Source organism: Bison bison, unplaced genomic scaffold, assembly GCF_000754665.1.
Source record: "Bison bison bison isolate TAMUID 2011002044 unplaced genomic scaffold, Bison_UMD1.0 scf7180017864274, whole genome shotgun sequence".
Lineage (NCBI taxonomy): Eukaryota > Metazoa > Chordata > Mammalia > Artiodactyla > Bovidae > Bison > Bison bison.
Window position 1 is genome coordinate 6,484,767 of NW_011494846.1, and position 25,275 is coordinate 6,510,041.

Here is a 25,275-nt window from a genome sequence, read left to right on the forward strand (position 1 = left end):
AGACAGCAGCCCACCAGGCTCCCCCATCCCTGGGATTCTCCAGGCAAGAACACTGGAGTGGGTTGCCATTTCCTTCTCCAATGCATGAAAGTGAAAAGTGAAAGTGAAGTTGCTCAATCGTGTCTGACTCTTAGCGACCCCATGGACTGCAGCCTACCAGGCTCCTCCGTCCATGGGATTTTGCAGGCAAGAGTACTGGAGTGGGTTGCCATTGCCTTCTCCCAAATCCTACTGGCTTCCTATTTCTCACTGCAGTGGCTAAAGTACAGAGGTTTGATAGCACACTCCATGGGCAATGCTGTGGATAAGTAGGTAATCTCATGCATTGCTCATGGGAGTGCAAAGCTAAGTACCCCTTACAGATGGAAATTTATCCTTTGACTGAACAGCCCCACTTTCTTGGAATGAACCCTACTTCGTTCCAAAGGTAATATGGGAAAAATACAAAATGATACATGCACAGTGCTATTGATTACAACACCATTTGTAATAATGAAGGGCTGTGAATAATCACATCTTGGGCTCTGGATTCCATCTGGCCAGCCTCAAGCAGGTAGCTTTTCACACCAGTCCTTATATCCCAGCTCTGGCATTGGCAATATTTAGCGTATGTACAGATGATTTTCAGCTGCAGATCAGGGGTTAACAAGTGTTAGAGAACAAGTTGAGGGTAGGTAGAATTCAGTCCTTTGGCTTCTCAGAGTCTGTGCCTCCAGTCTTGGTGTCTTCTCCCTGCCTTTCCCTTTCTTGGTCCGTTCTTGCTCTAATTCTGCTTCTCTTGGGACTGGAGAATCTGCCATTGATTAAGGCAAGACCATGAGGTGTTAACCTTCTCTTGAAGTGAAGTGAAGTTGCTCAGTCGTGTCCAACCCTGCTACCCCGTGGACTGTAGCCCACCAGGCTCCTCGGTTCATGGGATTCCCCAGGCAAGAATACTGGAGTGGGTTGCCATTTCCTTCTCCAGGGGATCTTCCCACCCAGGGACCGAACCCGGGTCCCCTGCATTGTAGGCAGATGCCCTACCGTCTGAGCTACCAGGGAAGCCCCATTAGGATGGTAATAAAAAGAATGGAAAGGCAGGACAAATATAAATGACACTAGAAGATAATAACTTAAAAATCATTGGTGTCAGGAGGTTTCGAGTTTGAGCTCCAGGTCTAATGAAGACGTTAATCCAATAACTAAATTGCCTACCAGCAGTAGGATGTTTGAACATTTGTTTTGTTTTGGGTGATGAGGTTCTGGACACTGCAGGTGTTCTGTTATTTCCTAATTGTTCTAGATGGTGCTGCTCTAAGATAGATGTACCAAATACTAGCTTATTTCTTCCATTTCAAATGCATGCCACCCTGCCTCCTATAGTAATGTTTGAAGTTGGGATGTATCTTAAAACTTAAAAGAACTGAATATAGTGTTCAGTATAATAGCTCTTGAAGAGCTATTACAAAGTTGACTGTGTTCCTTATGGTTGATGGCATCTTAAAACCCAGAAAATGGGTTCATAAGGGGACAGAACATGTGGAATCAACATTTCTTAATGGCAAATAGCCATATATAATTTTTCTCCGCACTCGCCTTTTGTAATGAATGTTTCTGTGTTATTTAAAAACCTTAGAAAAAGGCCTTTGCTGAGTGTGTGTGGGTTGGCACAGAGCAAGCAAATACTCAAAATTGAGAGAGGAAAATGATAAAGGGTGGAGGATCATCTTAATTTTTTAGTAACGATACAGATATGTTTCTTTGAGCTCTCAGCATTTAGTACAGTGGATGACTCCTTTTAAAAATACTCTCTGCGTGGAGTTCTGTGACGCCATGGGCCCTAGTTTCTATCCTCTTAGCGGCTGTTTCTTTTCGATGGCCTTTTCTCATCTCCACTTCTCCATCTGACCCTGAAGCACCAGTGTTCTGTCTTCTACTTTTCTCTCCTTCCCCCTCTATATTCTCTCCTTAGGTGAGTGTGTCCATTCCTATGAATTCAGTTATTTTTTGGGGTTTCTGAGTCTCCCATTTGTGTCTCCAGCCTGGAAGACTCCTGAAATCAAATGACTGATCAGTATTTCTAGTTAAATATTTAATCGGGATCTCGAATATAACATGGCCACAACAAAACTTTAGATTCTCTGTTCCCCAAATCATGTCTTTCTACACCTTCTTCATCTCAGTAAATGGCACCACAGGCAACTGATACTCAGGCCAGAATCTTTGCCATGTGCTTAAGGATCCTTTTTGATTCCTTCTTGCACAATATATACCTACTCTATCAGTTTTTTTTATTCTACTTCCAAAATATACCTTTCTTTACTTCTCTGATTCATGTCATTGCTCTGACCCCAGTCCAGGTTTCCATCACCTTTCGCTTATTCTTAGACCATTGCATTGCATTAGCTTCCAACTGGTTTTCTTGCATTTACTTTTTTCTCTCACTTGTTTTTACTTTTACCCTATCTACAGACTTTTCTTCACAGTGATGGCAGAATGGGATTACTGAGGTAGAAATTAGTTTATATGTTTGAAATCCAATGGTGACTTTCCCTTACTCTTAAATGTAAAGCTCTCACATATTAAAAAGCAGAGACATTACTTTGCTGACAAAGGTCCATCTAGTCAAAGCTATGTTTTTTCCAGTAGTCATGTATGGATGTGAGAGTTGGACTATAAAGAAAAGCTGAGCGCTGAAGAATTTATGCTCTTGAACTGTGGTGTTGGAGAAGATTCTCCAGAGTCCCTTGGACTGCAAGGAAATCCAACCAGTCCATCCTAAAGGAAATCTGTCCTGAATATTCATTGGCAGGACCGATGCTGAAGCTGAGACTCCAGTACTTTGGCTACCTGATGTGAAGAACTGACACATTGGAAAAGACCCTGATGCTGGGAAAGATTGAAGGCAGGAGGAAAAGGGGATGACAGAGGACAAGATGGTTGGATGGCATCACTGACTTGATAGACATGAATTTGAGCAAGCTCTAGGAGTTGGTGATGGACAGGGAAGCCTGGTGCGCTGCAGTCTATGTGGTCACAAAGAGTCGTCAGACACGACAGAGCAACTGAACTGAACTGAAAGCTCTTAACTTGCCAACATCATCTGATTCCTGCCTGCTTCTCAGACCTTTCTCTCCCTAAGTCCAGTCATGCTGATCATCTCTGTTACTGGAACATGACAGGCTTGGGCCTTTTTCATGGCCTTTGCACTTGTGGTATTTTCCTCTTGGAGTGCTCTCTCTTCTGATCTTTGCTTGGCGGATTCCTTCCCATTATGTCAGTCTCAACTCAGATTTAAACTTCTGAGGGAGACTTACTTTGACCAGCAACCCCACAGTTATTGTCTGTTCATTACCCTCTTTAATCATCTTAATATCATTGACCAGCGCCTGAAATTACCTTGCTGTTCTTTTGTTTTGATCAGATTTCCTCTTTAAGACTGTAAACTCCTTGAGGCTGAAATCTCTTTTCACAGCCACATCCCCAGCATTTAGGACACAGCCTGACACATAGTACAACCTCATTGCATTTTGATTGTTGGTTGGTTTATACTTCTGAGTAGAACAATCTTTTTGACTTCTAAGTAGAATGATCTTTTTGCCAATATTAAATATATTAGCTCAAAACTAAGTTCAAAAGTAACTGGATAAGAAACTCATGTGTTCATTGGAGAAAGGACATTGTCTTTTTGGAGGTGGTTACCAAAAAGTTTGTCCTCTTTGGTGGCTCAGATGGTAAAGAATCTTCCTGCAATGCAGGAGATCCAGGTTCAGTCCCTGGGTGGGGAACAACCCCTGGAGAATGGCAGCCCACTCCGGTATCCTTGCCTGGAGAATTCCATGAACAGAGGAGCCTGGTGGGCTATAGTCCATGGAGTCGCAAAGAGTCGGACACAACTGAGCAACTAACACACACACACCAAAAAAGTTAGATACCTTTGTGGGCATATTGGTATATTCACAGGATTCCTATTGATCATGAGTACTGGATCACCAAGCATAGTATTCACTTTATTTTGAAAGGCAGTACATTTCAACATTGGCAAAATTCCAGACAAAGTAGAATAATGTGCCTTATTTATTAATGGAGTTCTCCTTGAGAAGGCTTTTGTTAAAGTACGGGGAAAGTGGTCTGACGACTTGAAGGTGACCGGAGAAAAGAATGTGGCAGGATATAGAGTTGTCATCTGCCACATATGGTTCTGTCTCTTGACTTTTGTTTGTTTGAAGTAAGTCCGTAGTCTCTATATTCTTCATCATTAGCTAACAGACACCGATGATTTTTTCTTATGTGCATAATACATAGCTCATAGTATTGCTTTGTCTTTCAAGATTCAACATTCATTCAGTAAATAGTAGATACTCACTGAGTACCTATGTACGAGGCATTGTAATAAGTGCTGGGGATCTGGCTGTGAGTAAGGTAAAATCTTGGTCCTAAATATTTGTTGAATAAATTGGTGAGCTTCTTGAAGCTTATTTCAGAGGATTGGTGTGGCCTTCAGAGCTTTAGGAAATTGGTAGAAGGCATCTAACAAGCCATATGCATGTGGTCCCACACATTATCCCTCTGGCATCTTCTTTTTTATTCCTGCTTGTGCACTGTTTTGTTTTCCATGGTTATTTGAATGTCTGTTCTGTACCCATCACTGTGTTAGGCCCTGGACATTCAGATAACAGCAGAAAAAAAATATTGTCTTCAATATCTCTTTAATAGTAATATAGACAGACTGGGAAAATGTATTATCTTAATGTAGAATTGTAAAGTACAAGGATAGTCTCAACACAGTCTACTATGGGAGTTCAGAGAGGAGGCATCGAACCAACATCAGGGGGAAACTGAAGGGTGAATAGGAGTTAGCCAAGTGGGTAGGCAGATGAAAGGGGATGAGCTATTCCTGTGAAGCAAATAAAGTGTGCTCCTCAGATTGACTAGGGCAAACTTGAGGAATTTGCTTTGGTGTGGCTGGAAGGATAAAGAATATAGGGAGAAATGAATATTGAAGTTAAGGAGGTGGAGATTTTTGAATACCAACTGGAATTCACTGGAAGATTGAAAAGGTAATCTGATCAGATTGCTACAAGAAGATTGTCTTTTAGGTAGCATTTCTGGGGATAATTTGGGAGGAACTAGAAAAGGTAGGTGAATACTTGTCATCTCTGATTTTGAGCAGGCAGCATAATCAGATAGATGTTTTACGGACAGCCCCTCTGGGTTCTGGGTGGGAAGATAGACTCTGGGGTGCGGGTGAGACGTGTGAATGGAAGGAGTAAGACAAGTTAGAGGGAATCTTAGTATTCAGCTGATGGATAGTAATGAGGAGCTTTTCTTTTCAGATAGTTGTGTATCTTGCCTCTTTGTAAAAAGAAATTTACCATTTTTATAAAAGATGCTGGGGAAGAAGGTTTTGCCAAGTTTTACTGGAAGCTTGGACATGTTCATCCTCCCTTTCCTGTTATGTCCTCACTGGAAGTTCCGTTCCCAGGTAGAGAACGTACACACAGACATCAAGTGTCCTTGGTTTTGCATTTCTTTTGACCTTTGCTTCTGTTCTTAATGAAATACCAGTGAAGGTGCTGCAGTTTTCAATTTTGGTTTTCCTTTCATCGTGGTAATCCTATTTTACTGTTTAAGTCCTTTTAGGCAGTAAGGTTGTTGGAATAGCATCAAGCACTTCAGGCATTTATAAATTCATTTCAGTAAACATGAGTTTAGGTGATTTGTTGCATAGCTAGTGAGTTTATTATTGTATATAACAGTATCTAATCGAATTAGCGAGAGGAATAAAAGGCTCACTTTGATGTAAATCATTAACTTTTTCAAAGAGGAGAAACCATATTTTTAGTAACATCTTAAGCTGAAGAATATTCAGTGTATAATACATGTGCTTCAATAATGTTAATACACAGTCCCCAGAGAGGCAATTAATTTCATATTCAGAGGTAAGATTAGGCCAGTTTCACTTTATCTTTTGGACGTTATTAAATACTTGCAGGTATTGACAATGCAGGAAGAAAATGCTTATCCTCTTTATATTTTAAATGAGAAAATAAGAGCACAGGTTATATATTTTAATATTTATTTCTCACCAATGTTTCCATATTGAAGCAGCTGCATGTTGTATTGTAATGGCCCATTGACTTGACTCATCCACTAGCTCTTCCCCCCAACCCCCCACCCCCCCACAGTCCCAATGCCATTTGAGTACGCACTTGGATGTTTTTGGCTGATTAAATGTGATACTTACTTTCCTGTTTCATATTTCTGTTTTTAATAGAAAATGCATCAGATGCAGACTTATGGCTCCTGAATAGTTGTACTGTAAAAAATCCAGCTGAAGACCACTTTAGAAACTCAATTAAGTAAGTGAAAGCTGATTTTTTTTTTCTTTCTTCATCTTTTCTAAGTGTTGTAAGAATTTCTGGAAAATAGCTTTTAAAAGATTACTAACATTACAAAATACTCAGAATGTTATCAATAAAAGTATGAGTTGGACTTTTATAATTATACTGTTTTGATTTTATCTGATAAAGAGCAAAACTTGAATGTAGACTTTTCTAATAGATGTTTGAGTATATATAAAGGTGGCTAATAGGTGTTTTGAGTATCTGTTAAGTATTAATAACATAGTTTTCTCAGGGAATCCAGTCCCTACTTTTTGAAACTGCCCAAAGCAGTCCTTACCTCTTCGCTCTTGCCTGCCTGTTAGTGCTGTTCTAAGTGCTAATAATGCCTGGCCATCAAGGAAATTGCAGTTTACTGGGGGAGGGGGCATGTAATCCATGGTTATTGAATTGTTCTTCAACTTACAGTGAAAGAAATATTCTTTTTTTCACATCTCTGAATCTTATTCCACCCACCTTCTTAGAACCTTCATTCTATAAATTTATATTCTCATTCACCTCTATTTTCAACCTCTCCAACCCCATTGGTGCCTTTGCATTGACCTATAAACACACTCAGGTCTACTCAGCCCCATGCACCCCTTTTAGCTATCATCTTGTTTTTCTTCTTGCCTTTCCTGAGAAACTTAAGATTCTTCATTTCCTGAGTTCACTCTCAAATTCAGTCCCCACCACATTGGTTTTATTGTGAAATATGTCATACATAAATGAGTTTATGAAACATGTACAGTTTAAATAAGGGTAACAAATGTAACACTTATGCATCCACCATCCAGCCTAAGAAATAAGGCGTTACTAAGACCTTAGGTAACTGCTCCGTGTCCCTCTTTCAGTCATATCCTCAAGATGTAATCTTTATCCTGACTTGTGTGAGTCATCCCCTTCCTTTTATTTATCATCTGCTAAATATATCTGTAAACAATGTGTTTAATTAGTTTTTCCCTGTTTTAAGCTTTGTTTATTGGACTTACACTGTTTGTGTTCTGAACTTGCTTCTTTTCTCTACCATTTTGCTTTTAGATTTATCCACGTTGATGGATGTAAAATAACTCTGGCCATTTGTAGTATCTTACTGAGTGAATTTGTCATAGTTTCTTCATTTTATTATTGAAAGAGTTTTGAGTTTTCCCTGTTTTGCTTTTATGAGCATTGGTGCTCTGAATATTTTGAACATTTTCCAGTGCAGCCGTGCGAAAGTTATTTTAGGATATGTACCTGGGAATTGAATTATTGGGTCACAGGTGTGTGCATATTCAAACTTTTAGGTGATGCTGAACTTTTTCCCTGACGGATATACTGAACCTCATTCCCACCAGTCATGGATGTGTGTGGTTGTTCTCCATTCTAGCTAATACTTGATATGGTCAGGGTTGTAAATTTCTGCCAATCTGGTGGTGGAGATGGTATTTCAATGTTCTTAATTTGTTTCTATGATTACTAGTGATGTTGAGGATCTTTTTGTATGTTTGCCATTTGAATTTTGTGTGTGTGTGTACGTGTGTGAAATGCTTTTAAAGTATTTTTTTCTGATATTTGTCTTTTTATTTGTGGGAATACATTCAGTGCATTCTGTGTACTAACCCTTATGTATTGCATCTGTTGCTCCTATCAGCTGTGGCTTATCTTTCACTTTCTTTAACAGTATCTCAAGCTGAAGAGAAATTCTGGCTTAAAATTTTCTGTCTTTGCCTTTGGGTCTGTGCTTGTATTCTTTAAAATGTCTTTCCCCTACTCTAAAGATATTCTTTGTATTTTCTTCTAAAAATTTTGTGGTTTTTAATTCTTAAATTCATTTTATAATTCATGTGGAACTGATTTTTTTTTTTTCTCTTGGTATGGAACCAGGAAGGGGGTCCCATTTTATTTATTTATTTTTTGCATAAACACCAACTTTTCCAGTATCATTTATTATTTTTTTTAAAAAGCCTGCCCTCTCTCCTTTTATTTATTTATTACCCGCTTTGTCATAGGCTCATTGTCCATAGATATTTGTGTCTGTCCCTTGGTACAGTGTTCAGTTTAATGGATTTATTTCTTTGTGTTGGTGCTTATTCTACATAGTCGTAATTAGTATAGATTTATATTAGGCCTAAACGTTTGATAGCTCTAGTGCCTTTTTGTTCTTCAATTTGAAGGAAGCCATGTTTTAGTTTTGAAAATGTGAAGTTACAGCTAAATATTATAATAAAGTAATGGATAATATTTGATCTTTATCAAGTGTCTTTTGTATGGCAGGCACTGTTCAAGGTGCTTTACAGCAATTGGATATCATCTAATTTAATTCTTACAGTCTTCCAATGAATTGTAGTTTTCACTTTTATTTCTGTTTTACGGAGGAAGCAGCGTCTGTTTTGAAGATGAAGTTCTCTAAAGCCCTTGGGTTCATAAATGGTGGTGGTGGGATATTAGCATAGGCAGTCTCACTACAGTCTGTGAGTTGTTAAATCTAATTCTATGCTTTCCAGGTAAAGACGTCAGGTAAGCAGTTGTAGATTTGGGGCAGATTATCAGACAACACTTGAGATACAGCTTTTGTATTTCCATAGAAGTGACCTTTGAATGTGATGGTGTTCTCAACTCAGTAACTATGGAATGAGCAGAGAAGACTTGCTATCTGAACAATGGTGGGAAGCTTAGGAGGGTGGCGGTGATGTGGGAAGGAACTAAGGAGTTAGGGCTGTGGTTAGGACCAGAAGAAGGTAGAGTTAAAACAAGAGCAGAGCATGAAATTTGCCAGGTGCTGCTTGTTTTCAAAGAATGCTTTTTATTCTGTGAGATGTCTGTCATGTTCCACATGATCTACTTTTTTCTGCAGGGGAAAGGCATAAGATAAAAAGATATTTTAGTGCTACTGATAGCCTCTAAACTCAGAACTCAGAGAACTAAGTTTCTGTGATTATCAATGTTATAATGTAATGAATGGATACACTTCTAGACTGTTTGTACAAGTTTACTTAAAAAGTCAAATATAACTCGTGTCAGTGGGTTTTCTTATATAAACTGTTGTGAAAGTGGTTCAAGATAATGATACGGTGTTTGATTAAGTGAGGTAATCACTTAAGATGTGTTTGTCATTTTAATACTACAAAGCTAGTGGTAGCCAGCGCAGGTTCCTTTAATGCACTGTTCCCCTTGATTGAGAGAAAATTTAAAAACAGTATTAAAGGTGATTAAGTATTTTTTTTTAATGGCTTTGAAGGCTTTTGATAATCACAACTAGCTCTTGTTAACGTAACACCTAAGCTAACGTTGGGTTTGTTTCCAGAATAAATATAATCCTGTAGAAGGCACATTAACAATTAACATTGAGAAAACATCCAATTCAAGTGGCATTTATATATGTAAAGACTTTCAGTGAAAGATTACCTACTCTTGTCAAGCATTTCACTTTATTTAAATGTTTTCCCCTCTTTCATCACTGTCTCCTAACAAAGCAAAACAAAGATAAATAGTTCAGAAACTTTATTATACCTTCAATCACGCTACATGTTTGTCTTCTGTCCGGCTCTGGCTCCATCCTTTCCCTTCAGCCTGCTCACTAGATGCATTGTTTTCTTCTCATGATAGTGAGGCAATGTTTAAATGCAAGGAGAGCACTATCGGGGCTTCCCTGGTGGCTCAGATGGTAAAAAATCCACCTGCAATGTGGGAGACCTCAGTTTTATCCCTGGGTGGGGAAGATCCCCTGGGAGAGGGAATGGTTACCCACTCTAGTACTCTTGCCTGGAGATGCCCGTGGAGAGGGGAGCCTGGTGGGCTATAGTCCATGGGGCTGCAAAGAGTCGGCCACTACTGAGCGACTCAGTGCAGCACAGCGCCTGGTAGGGTGTTGCATTTCTCCTTGTTCAGCTGCACCTAATCCCTTATGCTCGAACTCACCCTTTATTGAATGGGTGGGGGGCTATATTTCTCTAGTCTGAAGGCACCACGAATGATGATTGCTTCACTTTGCCACTTATGTCTGGGTGTTTGTCATCATTTCTGATCATCTGCTTTTGTTTCGCTCCCAGTGTAATCTTGATATTTAAGAGTAGTTTGTCTGTTATCAAATCATTTTATCTCTTGAGCTACCCGACAGTAGACCCTCTTGTTTTCACAGAAGAAAAGAAAGAAAACTGTGAGAGCTTTACTATCTTTTATGTGATTAATGCAGTCTTGATTAAGATCTTAGAACTGCAAATATGTGACAAGGCAGCCATGGCCTTTTTCTTTTCTCTTGGTGGTGGTGGTCAAAAGTATTAGGTTTGCAGCATACAGTATAAAAAATATTGGGAGTATTATTTAACCTTTGTTGCAGAGCATATTGGCATAAAATTACTTGGAAAATTTGATTTTATATACTGGTGCTGATAATAAATCATGTGTCCTTAAGTAATTTCTTAACCTAGTCAAAATAACATAGTTGGGATGAAAATGCATGTCTGTTCATCTGTAGGCTCTACGGCTCAATACTTTCTACTAGTTGATCTAATCACTAAGGTTTTGCAGTGTTTGTATTATTGATACTCAGATTGATAAAAGAGTAGGAGTTTTAAGTAGTAAAAAGAGTTAAGAATGATTTTTTTGTCTGCCTTTTGAACTCTGAAATCTTAAATGCTATTTTTGCCTTTACTAATTTTGAAAAAATCGCTAATGAGCCCCACGTTTTGTGATGGCAGGCTGTTTCATGCATACTCTTTCCTCTTGAGCCCTTGCCAGTTGCCCTGTCCTTGTTTTTATCCAGTATACCAATTTGATTTAGACAATATGGCCTTTAACTTGAGGGGCTCTTGAGTAAACGAAAAAGATCAAAAGTTTAAAAAAAAATAGAATTTCCTCTTAATGAGAGTATCAAATAAGAAAACTCCTTTGGTTCATGCTTTATAGAAATGTGGGATCTTTTCCATGCCACCTAAAGGAGGTCATTCAGAGGCTGGTGAAAATAAACACGTCTTGTGTGTTCTATATAAATGACAGAAAGAATAGCCAGCTTGCTTTGATCATGGACTGTCAACCTCTGTTTGACCTTGTGCGTTATTAACCCAAATGGGCACTGTGGTTTAGCCATACTGATAGTAAATAGACAAGTCACGAGTTCTTTGAACCACCTTTGCCTGAAGAAATAAATGGTAATGCTAAAGGGATGGTTTAGATATCTAAGTGAAATTACTGGAAAGAACCATGGAAATATAAGGAGAAATGGACCAAGATGAAAGTGTGTTTTGAGACAGAGGGTAACCTGCTTTGTATGATATCTTCAGTTTAAAGGAAAGTTCTTTTTAGAAACAGCATCTTGTTGATCAAACAAATTATTGGAACTTCATTCCTATTCTGAAAATATTTTTGGCTTTATGTGGATGTAGTGAACTTCCTTATCGTAAGTTAAAGTTGGGGGACACATCAGAATATTATTTCAACTTGAATTTGTAAAATAAATTGCCTTCAAAAAAGCTGACTTATTAAGAACAGAAAGGCTTTCGTTTTCAATTAGTACTTACACAGTTTAAAGAAAGAAAAAAAAACTGGTTCTATTTTAACTAGATTTGTTAGTAATCAGGCAGTCTTTTTTTAACTAAAAAAATAGGCATTGGGAGATAAAAATACTAGCTTTTAGTTTGGCCGTTTGCAAGAAACAGGTTAGATAACACTGTTTTGTTAAACTTACTTTTTTTTTTTTTTTAATGCTGTAGGCTGTGGATTTTTTCTTTAAACGTTTAATTTTGGCTTTTCTGATTGTATGAAGTGACTTTAGTTCAGTATCAGTTTTATGTTATTGTTTCAAGTGTCAGCCACAGAAAGTGAATCATTGTTTGCTTGTACGACTCACAGTCTCATGGTTCCAGCTCTCCTTTCCCGCCTTAAAGGTTTCCCTCAATATGGAGTGTTAGTTCAAAATATTGTACTGTTTGACCTAATATGTATTGTTGCTCAAGTTTTGTCTAATGTGACTGTTTTTCTCAAAGCAGTGCTATTTTTAACATGAGCTTACATTTCCTCCTACTATTTCTCATCTACTTCTACTGTTGAGATACTATCTGTGTGCTGATGACTCCCAAATTTCTGTTCCTGACCCTGGTCTCCCCTTCCAAGAACCAAGCTTGTATGTCCAGCTCCTTTCTGGACTTCTTCCTTTAGATGCCCCGTTGACACTTTAAATCATTGTGTCAGAACCTCTCCAGTATCTGCCTCACCTTTTCTCCAGCAGCGTTCCTATTCCCTGTCTTGTTGGGTTACAAGTCACTGATCAGAGAGTCTGGGAGTTTTCTTTGACTCCTTGCCCTTCCCAATTTTCCCTGTCCTTTAGAATTGATTCTCCTTCTGAAATGCCCTTCTCTTCCTCCCTTCAACTTCTTTCTTCTCTTTGCTTTTGCCCAGGGCTATTAGTGTTTATTGTGCTTCTTGGAATTTGCAGTGAACCAGTATGTTCTCATGTTTCATCAAATTGCCACGAACTGGACACATTAAATTTAATCTTTTCTCTTCATCCCTGTTGCTAATGTCTTAGTAACGGTCCTCCGTGTTTCTTGCTCTTAATATTACAGCAGAAGTTGAGCCTGTTCTCAGCTTTAATTATGTTCCAGCTCATGCTTTCCTGTCCTTCACACTCTGTAACGGTTCCTTCTCAGCTACAGAATAAAGATAGAATTTCTTGTTTTAACAAGGTATTTAAAAATAATCTGTGTGGAGAAAAGGGAACCCTCTTACACTGTTGGTGGGAATGCAAACTAGTACAGCCACTATAGAGAACAGTATGGAAATTCCTTAAAAAACTGGAAACAGAACTGCCATATGACCCAGTGATCCCATTGCTGGGCATACACACCAAGGAAACCAGAATTGAGACACGTGTACCCCAGTGTTCATCGCAGCACTGTTGATAGTAGCCAGGACATGGAAGCAACCTAGATGCCCATCAGCAGATGAATGGATAAGAAAGCTGTGGTACATGGAGTATTACACAATGGAGTATTACTCAGCCATTAAAAAGAATACATTTGAATCAGTTCTAATGAAGTGGGTGAAACTGGAGCCTATTATACAAAGTGAAGTAAGCCAGAAAGAAAAACACCAATATGGTATACTAACGCATATATATGGAATTTAGAAAGATGGTAACGATAATCCTGTATGTGAGACAGCAAAAGAAACACAGATGTATTGAACAGTCTTTTGGACTCTGTGGGAGAGGGAGAGGGTGGGATGGTTTGGGAGAATGGCATTGAAACATGTATATTATCATATATGAAACAAATTGCCAGTCCAGATTCAATGCAAGGTGCTCGGGGCTGACCCAGAGGGATGGGATGAAGAGGGAGGTGGGAGGGGGGTTCAGGATGGGGAACACATGTGCACCCGTGGTGGTTTCATGACAATGTATGGCAAAACCAATACAATATTGTAAAGTAATTAGCCTCAAAAAAAAAAAAAAAAAAATCTGTTCCTTGCCTGCCTCAATTTCCTCTGTTCTTTCTACTTCTCCATAGAATTTTACTTCCTGCCAAACTTGTATGATTTTCCAGACACATAATGTGTTTGCATATGTTTTTCTTCTTCCTTAGAGTGTGCTCTTCTTCCCCCACAAATGCGTGCATGTGATACTCTCTTCTCCTCTCTCTTATGCACCCCACGCAATCCTACTTGGCAGCCTAGTCATCTTGTGGCACTCCTATCAGAGGTAATTCGGTGTAAGATTATCTTCCTGCTGCCACCCACCCTTCACCTCTAGGGTCCACAGAGGTAATCGCCTTCTGCTTTGTGCTGCTGCTTCATCCCAGACAAACAATCTATTGTTGCGTATTACATTTTATTATTTGTTTACATATTTGGCTCTCTGCTAGATTGTGGTCTTTAAGTCAGGTTATTGACCTCAGGAAAATCGTTTTTTATGAAGTCTTTGACCCTCTAACTCCACCATATAGTGATTTTCTTTTTCTTGGGAAACAGATACCATCAATAGAGTAAGACTTGCTTGTCAGCTGTTCGGAGACTCCCAAGACCACTGTGACTCCCTTCGAGACACAGGCTTTTATTTGCTACAAGGGGAAAGAACTTTCTAAGTTGCAAGACTGTACGAAAGGGCTCTCTTTTTAAGGAATCATGGCATTTTGCTTTTTATGTTTTGCTTATAAACTAGGAAGCAACCTGCTCCCTTGTTGTCCTAAATGAGATAAGAAACATGCTTGTCACAATGAGTCCACAGTTCTTCCCAGAGGGAGGTAGTGAAAGGAGTGAGAATTCTTCCTTCTTGAAGTTTCGCTTGGTCATGTTGGCAGAAAGCTCAACTCTGAGTGGCAGGACCCTGTTCTTCCTGCCACATGAAGCAAGCTGGGCCTGCTTCAGAATCTTGGCCATTGGTTTAATTGAAGCTTCTCATCTCAAGTCAGAGGGTAGGAAAGGGTAGATAAAAAACAGGTAGTATTTGTCCTTGTTATAGACACATAGTTGTACTCAACATGTATTTGTACAATTAGGTTAAACCGATTGATTCTTCCTTTTGGGGGAAGAGTGCTTGGCATCATTCTGCTGTCAGGGCATCAACAAGTCATTGCTAATATATTATTTTGTGTTATATTAAGTATATTATTAATTATATAACTTTATATTTGAGTATCAAGTTGTCCAGTTTCAATGAATGAACAAAATATTAAAAACCCCAAAGTGGGAGGAAAAAAAAAATCAACATGACTGTTGTGGGGGAAGAAGTAGATGTTTTGGGGAGGTTGACTTGATGCAGGATCTTTGTGAGAGGAGTGGAACAGTAAGATCTATGCGGACAGTGATGTGTCTTGTTTACTGAGGGATCTTTAGTTTCTAGAACGGTGCCTGGTAAGTATTTGGCACTGTTTTTCATCGAATTGAAAGCTGGTTTGATGCAAGCCAAATTTCTCTGGATAAGTTGCTGTTTATGTGTTAGATCTTCTTACTGTCTACCATATGTGAATTCATATTATTCAGATCTTAAGTCATGGATCTGTTTAGTCTACTTTCTGTTGTTGCTAGGACTTTGTATTGTTTTTCTCCCCCGTCAGCTAGTCTGGGGTTAATGATGGTATTGAATGAACATGCTTTCTGGAAACATAAATGAAGAGCTCTCTGTTGATTCCTAAAGTGAAGGGTGAGACGTAAATAATTCAGGGCAGATTTGGACCCATTTCCTGTTACAGGCTTTAGTTGTGTGTCCCCTATCCATGGAAAAGCCTGGAGATGAATGGGAGTACGGGGAGATTGGTACGTGACAAATCCCAGTGAGAAATTTGATGGGGCATAAAGGAGAAAGTATATTTTAGGATTGAAGTCCTGGTTAACTTCAAACAAACAGAAAAGGAATAGTTAAATTTACAGTTGAAAGATTAGTTACTTAATTTGCAAATCAGGAACAGAAAAAGCAGTTTAGATGTAGTAAATCATTTTAAAATGCAAAGCTGAGTTTCATAGCTACCTAACATGTTTTTGGAGAATAGTATTTTGCATATTTCATGATTACTGTTACAGCAACAGTTGCTTTGTGTTTGCCGTTTTAAACAGGAGAGTAAGTGAAAGAGGTCAGTGTATTATGTACTGGCAACAGCTGGCTGATAGCATTGAATACTTACGTAATTAAATATATGTGTTGGCTGCTGTCCTAACATCTCTGTAGGTGGAGGCCCAGAAAGCATGCAGAAACTTGCTTCAGCAGGATTAAAGATGGAATCAACATGATCTAAGCCTGTGCTTTCAGCCAAGAGTGATTTCCTATTGTTTTGGTTTGAAAGACATTCTACTTATTCTTGGTGTGTATGTGTTTATGCAACAGGAGAGAAAAAAAGATGCTTGTGTTTTTTTTCTTCTCCTTCTTGTATGCTCTAAGTGTGAAAAACATAATCTTTCTGAAGTTTTGGTCACTCAGTAGTATTGTTTATTAGCTGATAATAAATGAAAAGTATGACTTTTAAACCCATAGGACAAGATACTAAAATATTAAATATTAACTGTTTCTATCCCTTGTGGTTACAATTAGGTTTAGGTGTCCTCTGGGTCCTATTAAAATAGTTACTTTGAATTTTAGACTACATTAAGACTTGGTTGTCAGTGACCATGGAAAACTGGATGGGGTGCAGTGAAGGATACATAAAATCGTCAGCTGAAGTGCAACTCTGCCTTTAGTGAGTGGTCTCATCTGTGGATGCACATTCTATCCAAAGTACCCTATGTTTAGCTTCTCTATTACTGTTTTTATAGCCCCAGGGCTGAGGGCAGTCCTTAAGGTGCACTTTTGAGCACAGACTTTGAGTGGATGGTACCACTGAGGGTATTAGGAAAAGATAACAATTTTTGTAGACACAATCTGACACAGCTGTGTGTGGCTGCCCCCTATAAATAATCCCGAATTTTAATCATATCTTTGTCTGTAACCCAGCCACTGTGTCTTTTATGTGTATCCCAGCACCTCATACACTGGTTGACAATAATAGTTGAACAAATGAATGAATCAACCCGTGTGTTTGCTTTCTTGGTATGTTGGCTATTTTTTTTTTTTTTTTTTCTTTTTCTCCTGACCTACTCCACTCCCTGCCTCTGTCAGAACAAATGTCTTCCTTTGTAGCTTTTCATAGAACTTTTTCTGTATCTCTTTCCTATTAGATTGCATTACTTAGAAATTAAGTTCAGGTGCATGTCATAGAAGACCCTAAAAATAGAAGCTTAAGTAAGATTGCTGCTGCTGCTAAGTCACTTCAGTCGTGTCCGACTCTGTGCGACCCCATAGACGGTAGCCCACCAGGCTCCTCTTGGGGGTTTTATTTTTCTTTATATAATACAAAGTCTATAGTTAGGAAGTTGCTGGCTTTAGTTTACCAACTCAAGGATGTTGAGATCTGAGTCTCTAAAGTTCTGTTGCTCTTTCCATTATGATGTAAAATGGTTGCTACTCTTCAGGCATTGTATGTACTTTACAAAGAGGAGGAACTACGAAAAGGGACAGTGCCAGCTGCTGCTGCTAAGTCACTTCAGTCGTGTCCGACTCTGTGCAACCCCATAGACGGCAGCCCACCAGGCTTCCCCGTCCCTGGGATTCTGCAGGCAAGAACACTGGAGTGGGTTGCCATTTCCTTCTCCAGTGCATGAAAGTGAAAAGTGAAAGTGAAGTCGCTCAGTCGTGTCTGACTCCTAGTGACCCCATGGACTGCAGCCCCCCAGGCTCCTCTGTCCATGGGATTTTCCAGGCAAGAGTACTGGAGTGGGGTGCCATTGCTTTCTCCAATGCCAGCTGAATTTGTCCCTTTTTTAAAGAAGCTTCTTGGGAAGTCTCACACAAAACCTTGTGTTTGCACCTGTTGGCTGGAGCCATATCACATGACCACCTCTATTTGTAAGGGAGGCTAGGAAATGCAGTGTATTTTCATTTGATTTCAGTTCTTGCCTGGAGAATTCCATGGACAGAGGAGCCTGGCGGACTACAGTCCAAGCATTGGACACGACTGTGGCTAAAACTTTTACTACATATCAGTTTTGTTTTTGCTCCCAGCAGAATTGGGGTTCTGTTAGTACTGAAGAAAGGGAGAATACTTACTGTGTCTTGATACCTCTGCCACAGGTTGTAATCTTTGAGGCAGGATACGTGTTTTATTTATCTTCCTCATCTGGAATATTGTGTGACATTCTTAGCACATTTGTGAACCAACGGACCCTCTCACTCCTGTTTGCTTTATTCAGAATATTTAAGAAACAACATAGTTGATGTTTGAGAACTTTTTGTCTTTTTGGTTACCCTGTGCTATTTCAGAAATAATAACAATAGCAAAATGGGAATTTTCACATACTTTCTTAAGAACTGCAGTGACCATATTTGAAATGGATTTATAAGGAAAGTATGTATCTCATTGTTCTGATACTTTGTTTTGTGATAACAAGTAAACCTGGTTTAGAAAAGTTTTGGAAAAGTTTAGACGGAAAACAAAAACAGAGTTTAAAATTTATCATAGAAGGTCTTAAACAATTGGAGGACAGGTTGAGATTTAAATCCATTATATAATTAACTGCTTGAAAACAGTATTTTTATATAATTCTGAAAAGTTTGTTTCATCTGACAACAATGCTTCTTGTTCTCAGATGGAGGTTTAGTGTTTTACATTTAATTTGAAAATGGAGAATTATATACAAACCAGTGAAAAGCTAACCAAAGGGAAGAGTTCTATAATACTTGTTGGATTTCTGTAGGTGCCATTGATTATTATTAGAGGAAAGTTGAATATCCAGTTCCCATTCCAGATTGTGACTTTAACATTCTGCAACAGTGTCTTGGTGTCCCTGCAGAGATTCATAGACTAATTCTTTGTGCTCTTGTTCATTTATGGATTCATAAATGTTCTATTTTATATACATGAAATACTATTTGCTCATCTATTGATGGACATTTAGGTTTTTCCCTAATAACTGGCTATTAAAAATATTGTTTATAAACATGCTTTGATTGGCATTTTGTAGAATATTAAACTTTTGTATTCATTTGCATCTTGAAATAATGTAATACTCAAAAGTTGCATAACAGTGCAGAGATTTCCTACGGACCTTTCACTCAGCTTCCTGTAATGTTTAAATATCTTACATTACCATAATTCAGTGATCAAACCAGGAAATTAATATTGATTATTAATTTATTGATAAATGACAATAAATTATAATAAATTTATTATTATAAATAAAATACTATAAATAAGTTCATGGTATTGACAATACCATGAACTGTTGTTCAGACTTCATTCAAAATTTTGTGCTTTTCAGGTTCAGGATTCAGTTTAGGATCCTACATTGTCCGATATAGGACAGTTCCTCAGTCTGTCGTTTATGACATTGACACTTTTGAAGAGTACTGGTGACCTTTGTTGTGGAACGTTGCCTAATTTGAGCTTTCCTAGTATTTCCTCATGATCGGATTCAGATGTTACGCATTTTGTCAAGAATACAGAAAGTGATAGGTACGCATCCTTCTCAGTGTGTCATACTAAGAAGACTCAGGGCATTGTTAAATCTTTTTTTGTTGTTGTTAACTTTGACATATAGTAGCTGGGTATTAAATTTATCTGCTTAAGGTGGTGGCTTTCGGCTTTCTGCACTATAGTTACTATCTACACCTTTGGAATGAATGAGTATTTTGTGATACTTTGGTATTATGCATGTATCCTGTTTCTCATGTTTTCACCATTAATTTTTGCCTTCATTGATTATTTTTGCATATAACAATTAATACTGTGTTACTTTTCAAGTGATGATTTTTCTGTAGCCATCATGCATTCTTTGGTAATTAATTGCAATCTTGCTGTAAGAAACAGCTGACTCTTTCCTCCTCCCATCTGTCTATTGATGGCTCAAGCAGTAAAGAATCCACCTGCAATGCAGGAGGCACAGGAGATGCATGTTCAATCCCTGGATCAAGAAGATCCTTTGGAGGAGGGAAATGGCAACCCACTCCAGTATTCTTGCCTGGAAAAATCTCATGGACAGAGGAGCCTGGTGGGCTACAGTCCATGGGTCACAAAGAGCTGGACATGATTGAGCACACACAGAGTCAAGGTTATTTATTTTAATCTTAGACATAATTCCTTGCTATCATTATTTTGCTGCTCAAATTGTCTGGATTCGGCCAATGGACACTCTAAGTTGGCTACTTCCCAATGCCATGAGAATCCAGGCTTCTCTTGTGCTCTTCTTGCTTTGGTCTTGATTTGAGCCATTTCTCCCAGGAGCTCTGGTTTCTTTCATTGGTGAGGGATATAAAGAAACCTCTGAGAAATAGGTATGCTCCTTGTTACTGGGATATCATTGCAGTTAGGCACTGTAAACTGTGGACAGGGCTAGGAAATGTATATTTGTATGCACATATTTATATCTGTGTATATGTCAGTTCAGTTCAGTTGCTCAGTTGTGTCCGACTCTGAGACTCCATGGACTGCAGCTCTCATCCTCTGTCATCCCCTTATCCTCCCGCCTTCAATCTTTCCCAGTATCAGGGTCTTTTCAAATGAGTCAGCTCTTCACATCAGGTGGCCAAAGTGTTGGAGTTTCAGCTTCAGCATCAGTCCTTCTAATGAATATTCAGGTCTGATGTCCTTTAGGATGGACTGGTTTGATCTCCTTGCAGTCTAAGGGAACTCTCAAGAGTCTTCTGCAACACCACAGTTCAAAAGCATCAATTCTTTGGCGCTCAACTTTCTTTATAGTCCAACTCTCACATCCATACATGACTACTGGAGAAACCATAGCTTTTACTAGATAGACCTTTGTTGGCAAAGTAATGTCTCTGCTTTTTAATATGCTGTCTAGATTGGTCATAACTTTCCTTCCAAGGAGTAAGTGTCTTTGAATTTCATGGCTGCACTTACCATCTGAAGTGATTTTGGAGCCCCCCAAAATAAAGTCTGACACTGTTTCCACTGTTTCCCCATCTATTTGCCATAAAGTGATGGGACCAGATGCCATGATCTTAGTTTTCTGACTGTTGAGTTTTAAGTCAACTTTTTCACTCTCCTTTTTCACTTTCATCAAGAGGCTGTTTAGTTCCTTTTCACTTTCTGCCTTAAGGGTGGTGTCATCTGCATATCTGAGGTTATTGATATTTCTCTCGGCAGTCTTGATTCCAGCTTGTGCTTCCTCCAGCCCAGCGTTTCTCATGATGTACTCTGCATATAAGTTAAATAAGCAGGGTGACAATATACAGCCTTGATGTACTCCTTTCCCGATTTGGAACCAGTCTGTTGTTCCATGTCCAGTTCTAACTGTTGCTTCTTGACCTGCATACAGATTTCTCAAGAGGCAGATCAGGTGGTCTGGTATTCCCATCTCTTTCAGAATTGTCCACAGTTTGTTGTGATCCACACAGTCAAAGGCTTTGGCATAGTCAATAAAGCAGAAGTAGATGTTTTTCTGGAACTCTCTTGCCTTTTCAATAATCCAGTGGATGTTGGCAATTTGATCTCTGGTTCTTCTGCTTTTTCTATATCCAGTATTTGTATGTGTGTTAAAAAGTATAAGGTTTACTCAGAAGCATCACTGGCAACTTATGCTGTTTATCATCCCCGTTCTTCTCTTCTTTCCATCCTGTTCCCACCTGTCTCCATTAGCTTCTGGTTTCTTCTTTGTTTTTGTACATATAAGCGCAAGTCAAGTCTTGATTTTTCTATTTCCATCATGTCTTTTACATTTATTAATTGGACTTTTACGATGAGGGTAACAGTTTTCTCCCCCATCTATTTAATCATTTATTTATATCAGTTTTGACTCATGGTTATTTACTCTGTGGGTCATTATTCCACAGAATAAATATACAGAATTCTGTATGCGGAATCCATGTAAGTTTTAGAAATCTCCCTCTAATTTAAATGATAGCGTATTCTAGAGATTTCTCTATTCTTTACCCTTTTTTGGTAATAGAGGCTGGAAACTCTGCTTGAGTTGATAGAGATCATCCTTTCTTATGGCTGAGTAGCACTTCGAGTGGCTGTATTTTCAGCCACTTTCAGAGATGTGCACATTTACATTGTTTCTAATATTTTGTAGCTCCAAATAGTGCTGTAGTGACTAAACTTTTGCATATATATATTTGTATTATTGGAAGTTTATCTTCAGGATTAATTTCTCAAGTAGACATGGCTAGGCTGAAAGGTAAGTGCATACATAGGTATTAGTTACCAAAGTACACTTCAAAAAAAAAGACAGTCTCTTTGTTTTTAAGGTTCTTTCTTCTGATGGCACATTTGTGAGATTCTCCGTTTCATATCCTCTAGTTCCATTGAGATTAAAATCCTTTCAGACTCAACCTCTTTATTTTATAAGTGTGGTTCCAGCACTATTTGATCCATGAATATTTCTAAGTCTTATAATTCTGTTGTCAGTTGTGGCTTTAGAATTAAAGTGTTCTTTTCATATTTAACCCTTGTGGCTTGAATTCTACTTTGCTCTTTTTTTGTGCTCTTTTTATACCTTTGTCTATCCCTTTAATTTAACCATTCTGAACTACTCTGCTTCACTTTGTCTCTTGTGTATAGAACATTTGTAAGCCAAATTTAAAATCTTTTTTTTTTAATAAAGAAAGCCAAGCTCCTTTGTATTTGTTGATATTACTGATATATTTGTGTCTCATCTCCGTGGTGATATTTTGTGATTCTCTTTATATATGTATATTGTTTTATATTTGTTATGTTTCTCTATGAGATATACTGTTGTCCTTAGATTAAATGGTAATTAGGAACATTTGTATTTTTATTTCAGTAGTTACGTTTGTCTCTGTCCTGTTTGGATGATTGTATTCCTCTTTCACCTGTTGAGTCATTTACCATCTATTCAGCGCTAGAGTTTAACTTCTGACGTTTTGCATTCAGTGGACTTAGTTTACTTAGTCACTTCCTCTCCCTTTTCTTCAGATTTTTTTTGCACCATTTGTACTTTGTTACAACTTACAACGTTTGTACATTAATCTTCAGCTTTCAAAGATTAATGTTCTCACTTTTATTTTAGTCTCAGATTTACAGTTATTTGTATGAATGGACTTACCATTCTGTTTCTCTGAAATTTCCCTAGTCATTGGTTGGTTGCATTAATAAGCTTGTTTTGTAGTAGATTCTTCAAGAAAGGATTATGAATTCTTATTATGTTTAAGACTTTTTATATAGCATTGATATTTGAAGGACAGCTTGACTGGATGTAAAATCCATTATTCATACTTTCTTTCATTGAATTTCTATAAAAACAAAAACAAAAAGCTGCTCTACTGTTGCCATGCCTTGTGTTTTAGAAACTCTGATGTCAGTCAGATTTGCTTGCCTCTGTTCATTGTTTTGTTTTTTTTTTGTGCCTGTGGTCCTTGAGTATCTTTATTTTAAAGCCTAAGAGTTTACTCCAGAGAAGGTAATGGCAACCCACTCCAGTACTCTTGCCTGGAGAATCCCATGGATGGAGGAGTGTGGTAGGTTGTAGTCCATGGGGTCGCTAAGAGTTGGATATGACTGAGTGACTTCACTTTCATGCGTTGGAGAAGGAAATGGCAACCTACTCCAGTGTTCTTGCCTGGAGAATCCCAGGCACAGGGGAGCCTGTTGGGTACCGTCTATGGGGTCACACAGAGTCGGACACGACTGACGTGACTTAGCAGCAGCAGCAAGAGTTTACTAAGGTTTATCCAGGGGATTGTTCCATGTTAACTCTCCTAGGTATTGGAAGAATTTCAATATGTAGACTCAGATCTTTGTTTATTTCTGGAAAGTTTTCTTGGGTTCTAATTTTAAATATTGGCTCTATCTTTTTTTTTTTTTTTAATCTTCTTTCGGAATCCAGTTTTATGAATGTTATTCACATTTCCTGTTCTCTAATTCCACCACTTTCTCTTCGACTTGCTTTTTTTTTTAGCTTCTTTATCTCATTTTTTTTGGTGCTGATTGATTTACTGCATTTCTTAATTATTCCCTATTGCACTTTTATTAGTTTTAGAATGGTTCTTTATAGTTAGGTGGAATCATTTTGGGGTGAACGAGTTGGGAAGGCTTTTGAAAGAGTAACTTTTAATCTAGATCTCAAATGAATTCTAGATTATTTATTCATAGTAAGAGAAAAATATTTGAAACATAGCAGAAAAACACTTAAAAAAAAACCTGTGTGTTAAATTGCCATTGCCATTCCTCTTTCTGCCATTCCATTTCCAGCCCTCCTCAGGCAAGACCTAGATTATTACTAGGAATGGAAATTATATGTGGATAGTATTTTGTTCTGTCTGGAACCAGCTGACAAAGGGTTCATTATAACCAGTAGCAGTGAATAAGAATAAGTTGAATTATTCTTTCGTTAGTAATAGTGACTATGAGATAAAATGAGTGGCGTTGTTATCCACAACCTGGGCCACCTTGTGTGTTAGACATCTATGTGGAGAGACCCTTTTAGCTATTTCTCCAGCAAATATCATCCCTTATGTCTTACACATTGTTCAGGGTTCTGGAAACTGGAGCATGGACCCTGTCCTCAGCTATAGATAAGCATCTTTAGGGGAGGGCTTTGAGTCTGGGTCTGTTTTGTGTTGAATGGTTTTAGAGGGAGGTTCTGGCATAATTGTATAGTTTCTGAAAGATAAATGAATGTTCCTTCTGAAATTTATTGGAGGAACATCTTAGGATACAAGGACATTATCAATTATGTTGCTATTTTAAGAAAAACTTTATTTTGTAATGATTGTAGACTCCCATGTGTTAGTAGTTTTTAAAGCTATAACATTATATTTGAAGTTAGTTTTGCTATAAATATATGCCAAATTAAGGAAAACTGAGAGTGAATTTCCTGACAGTGCTGTTAGCAGTGTTTGATTTTTTTTTATCTTTATTGCTCAAAGCACTACTATTCTAGGACTAGTCTTTTTTTTTTTTTTAATAAGATGGTTAAGACTAGACAAGTTGTCACTTGCCTCGAATTGTTCTCTCAGTAAGCAAGACTTCATTAAGACTGAATATTGTCTGTCACTGTCTACATCTGCGATTTTCTTTATTCTGATTGAAAGAAAATCTTTACTTTCTGCATGTAGCGTTCTGTGGGGCTTCCAGGTGGCTCAGTGTTAGTTCCACCTGCTAATGCAGGAGATGCAGAAGACTCAGCTTTGATCCTTGGGTCGCGAAGATCCCCTGGAGGAGGAAATGGCTACCCACTTCAGTATTCTTGCCTGGAAAATCCCATGGACAAGAGAGCCTGGCAGACTGCAGTCCCTGGGGTTACAAAGAGTCGAACATGACAGAGCAACCGAGCACACACACATATGTGCTTTATGTAGAAATCTGGCTGGACAGGGCACTTTTGGATCAAATCTTGAGCCTTAAAAAACCTTGAAAAGGACAACTTAATGATGGTTCTGTTCAGCAAGGTGAGGTTTTTGATAATAGGGCAAAACTTAAACCCATATTTCTTT

General features: G+C 38.3%; 1 protein-coding gene across 1 annotated transcript in view; it reads left to right on the top strand.

Moving 5' to 3' along the window:
- Positions 1-25,275, top strand: part of CDKAL1 (CDK5 regulatory subunit associated protein 1-like 1) — a 622,071-nt gene that overhangs the window by 95,658 nt on the left and 501,138 nt on the right. Inside the window, exon 5 of the mRNA XM_010848824.1 lies at positions 6,257-6,341. Coding sequence (XP_010847126.1) covers positions 6,257-6,341 — 85 coding nt within the window. The remainder of the gene's footprint in view (positions 1-6,256; positions 6,342-25,275) is intronic.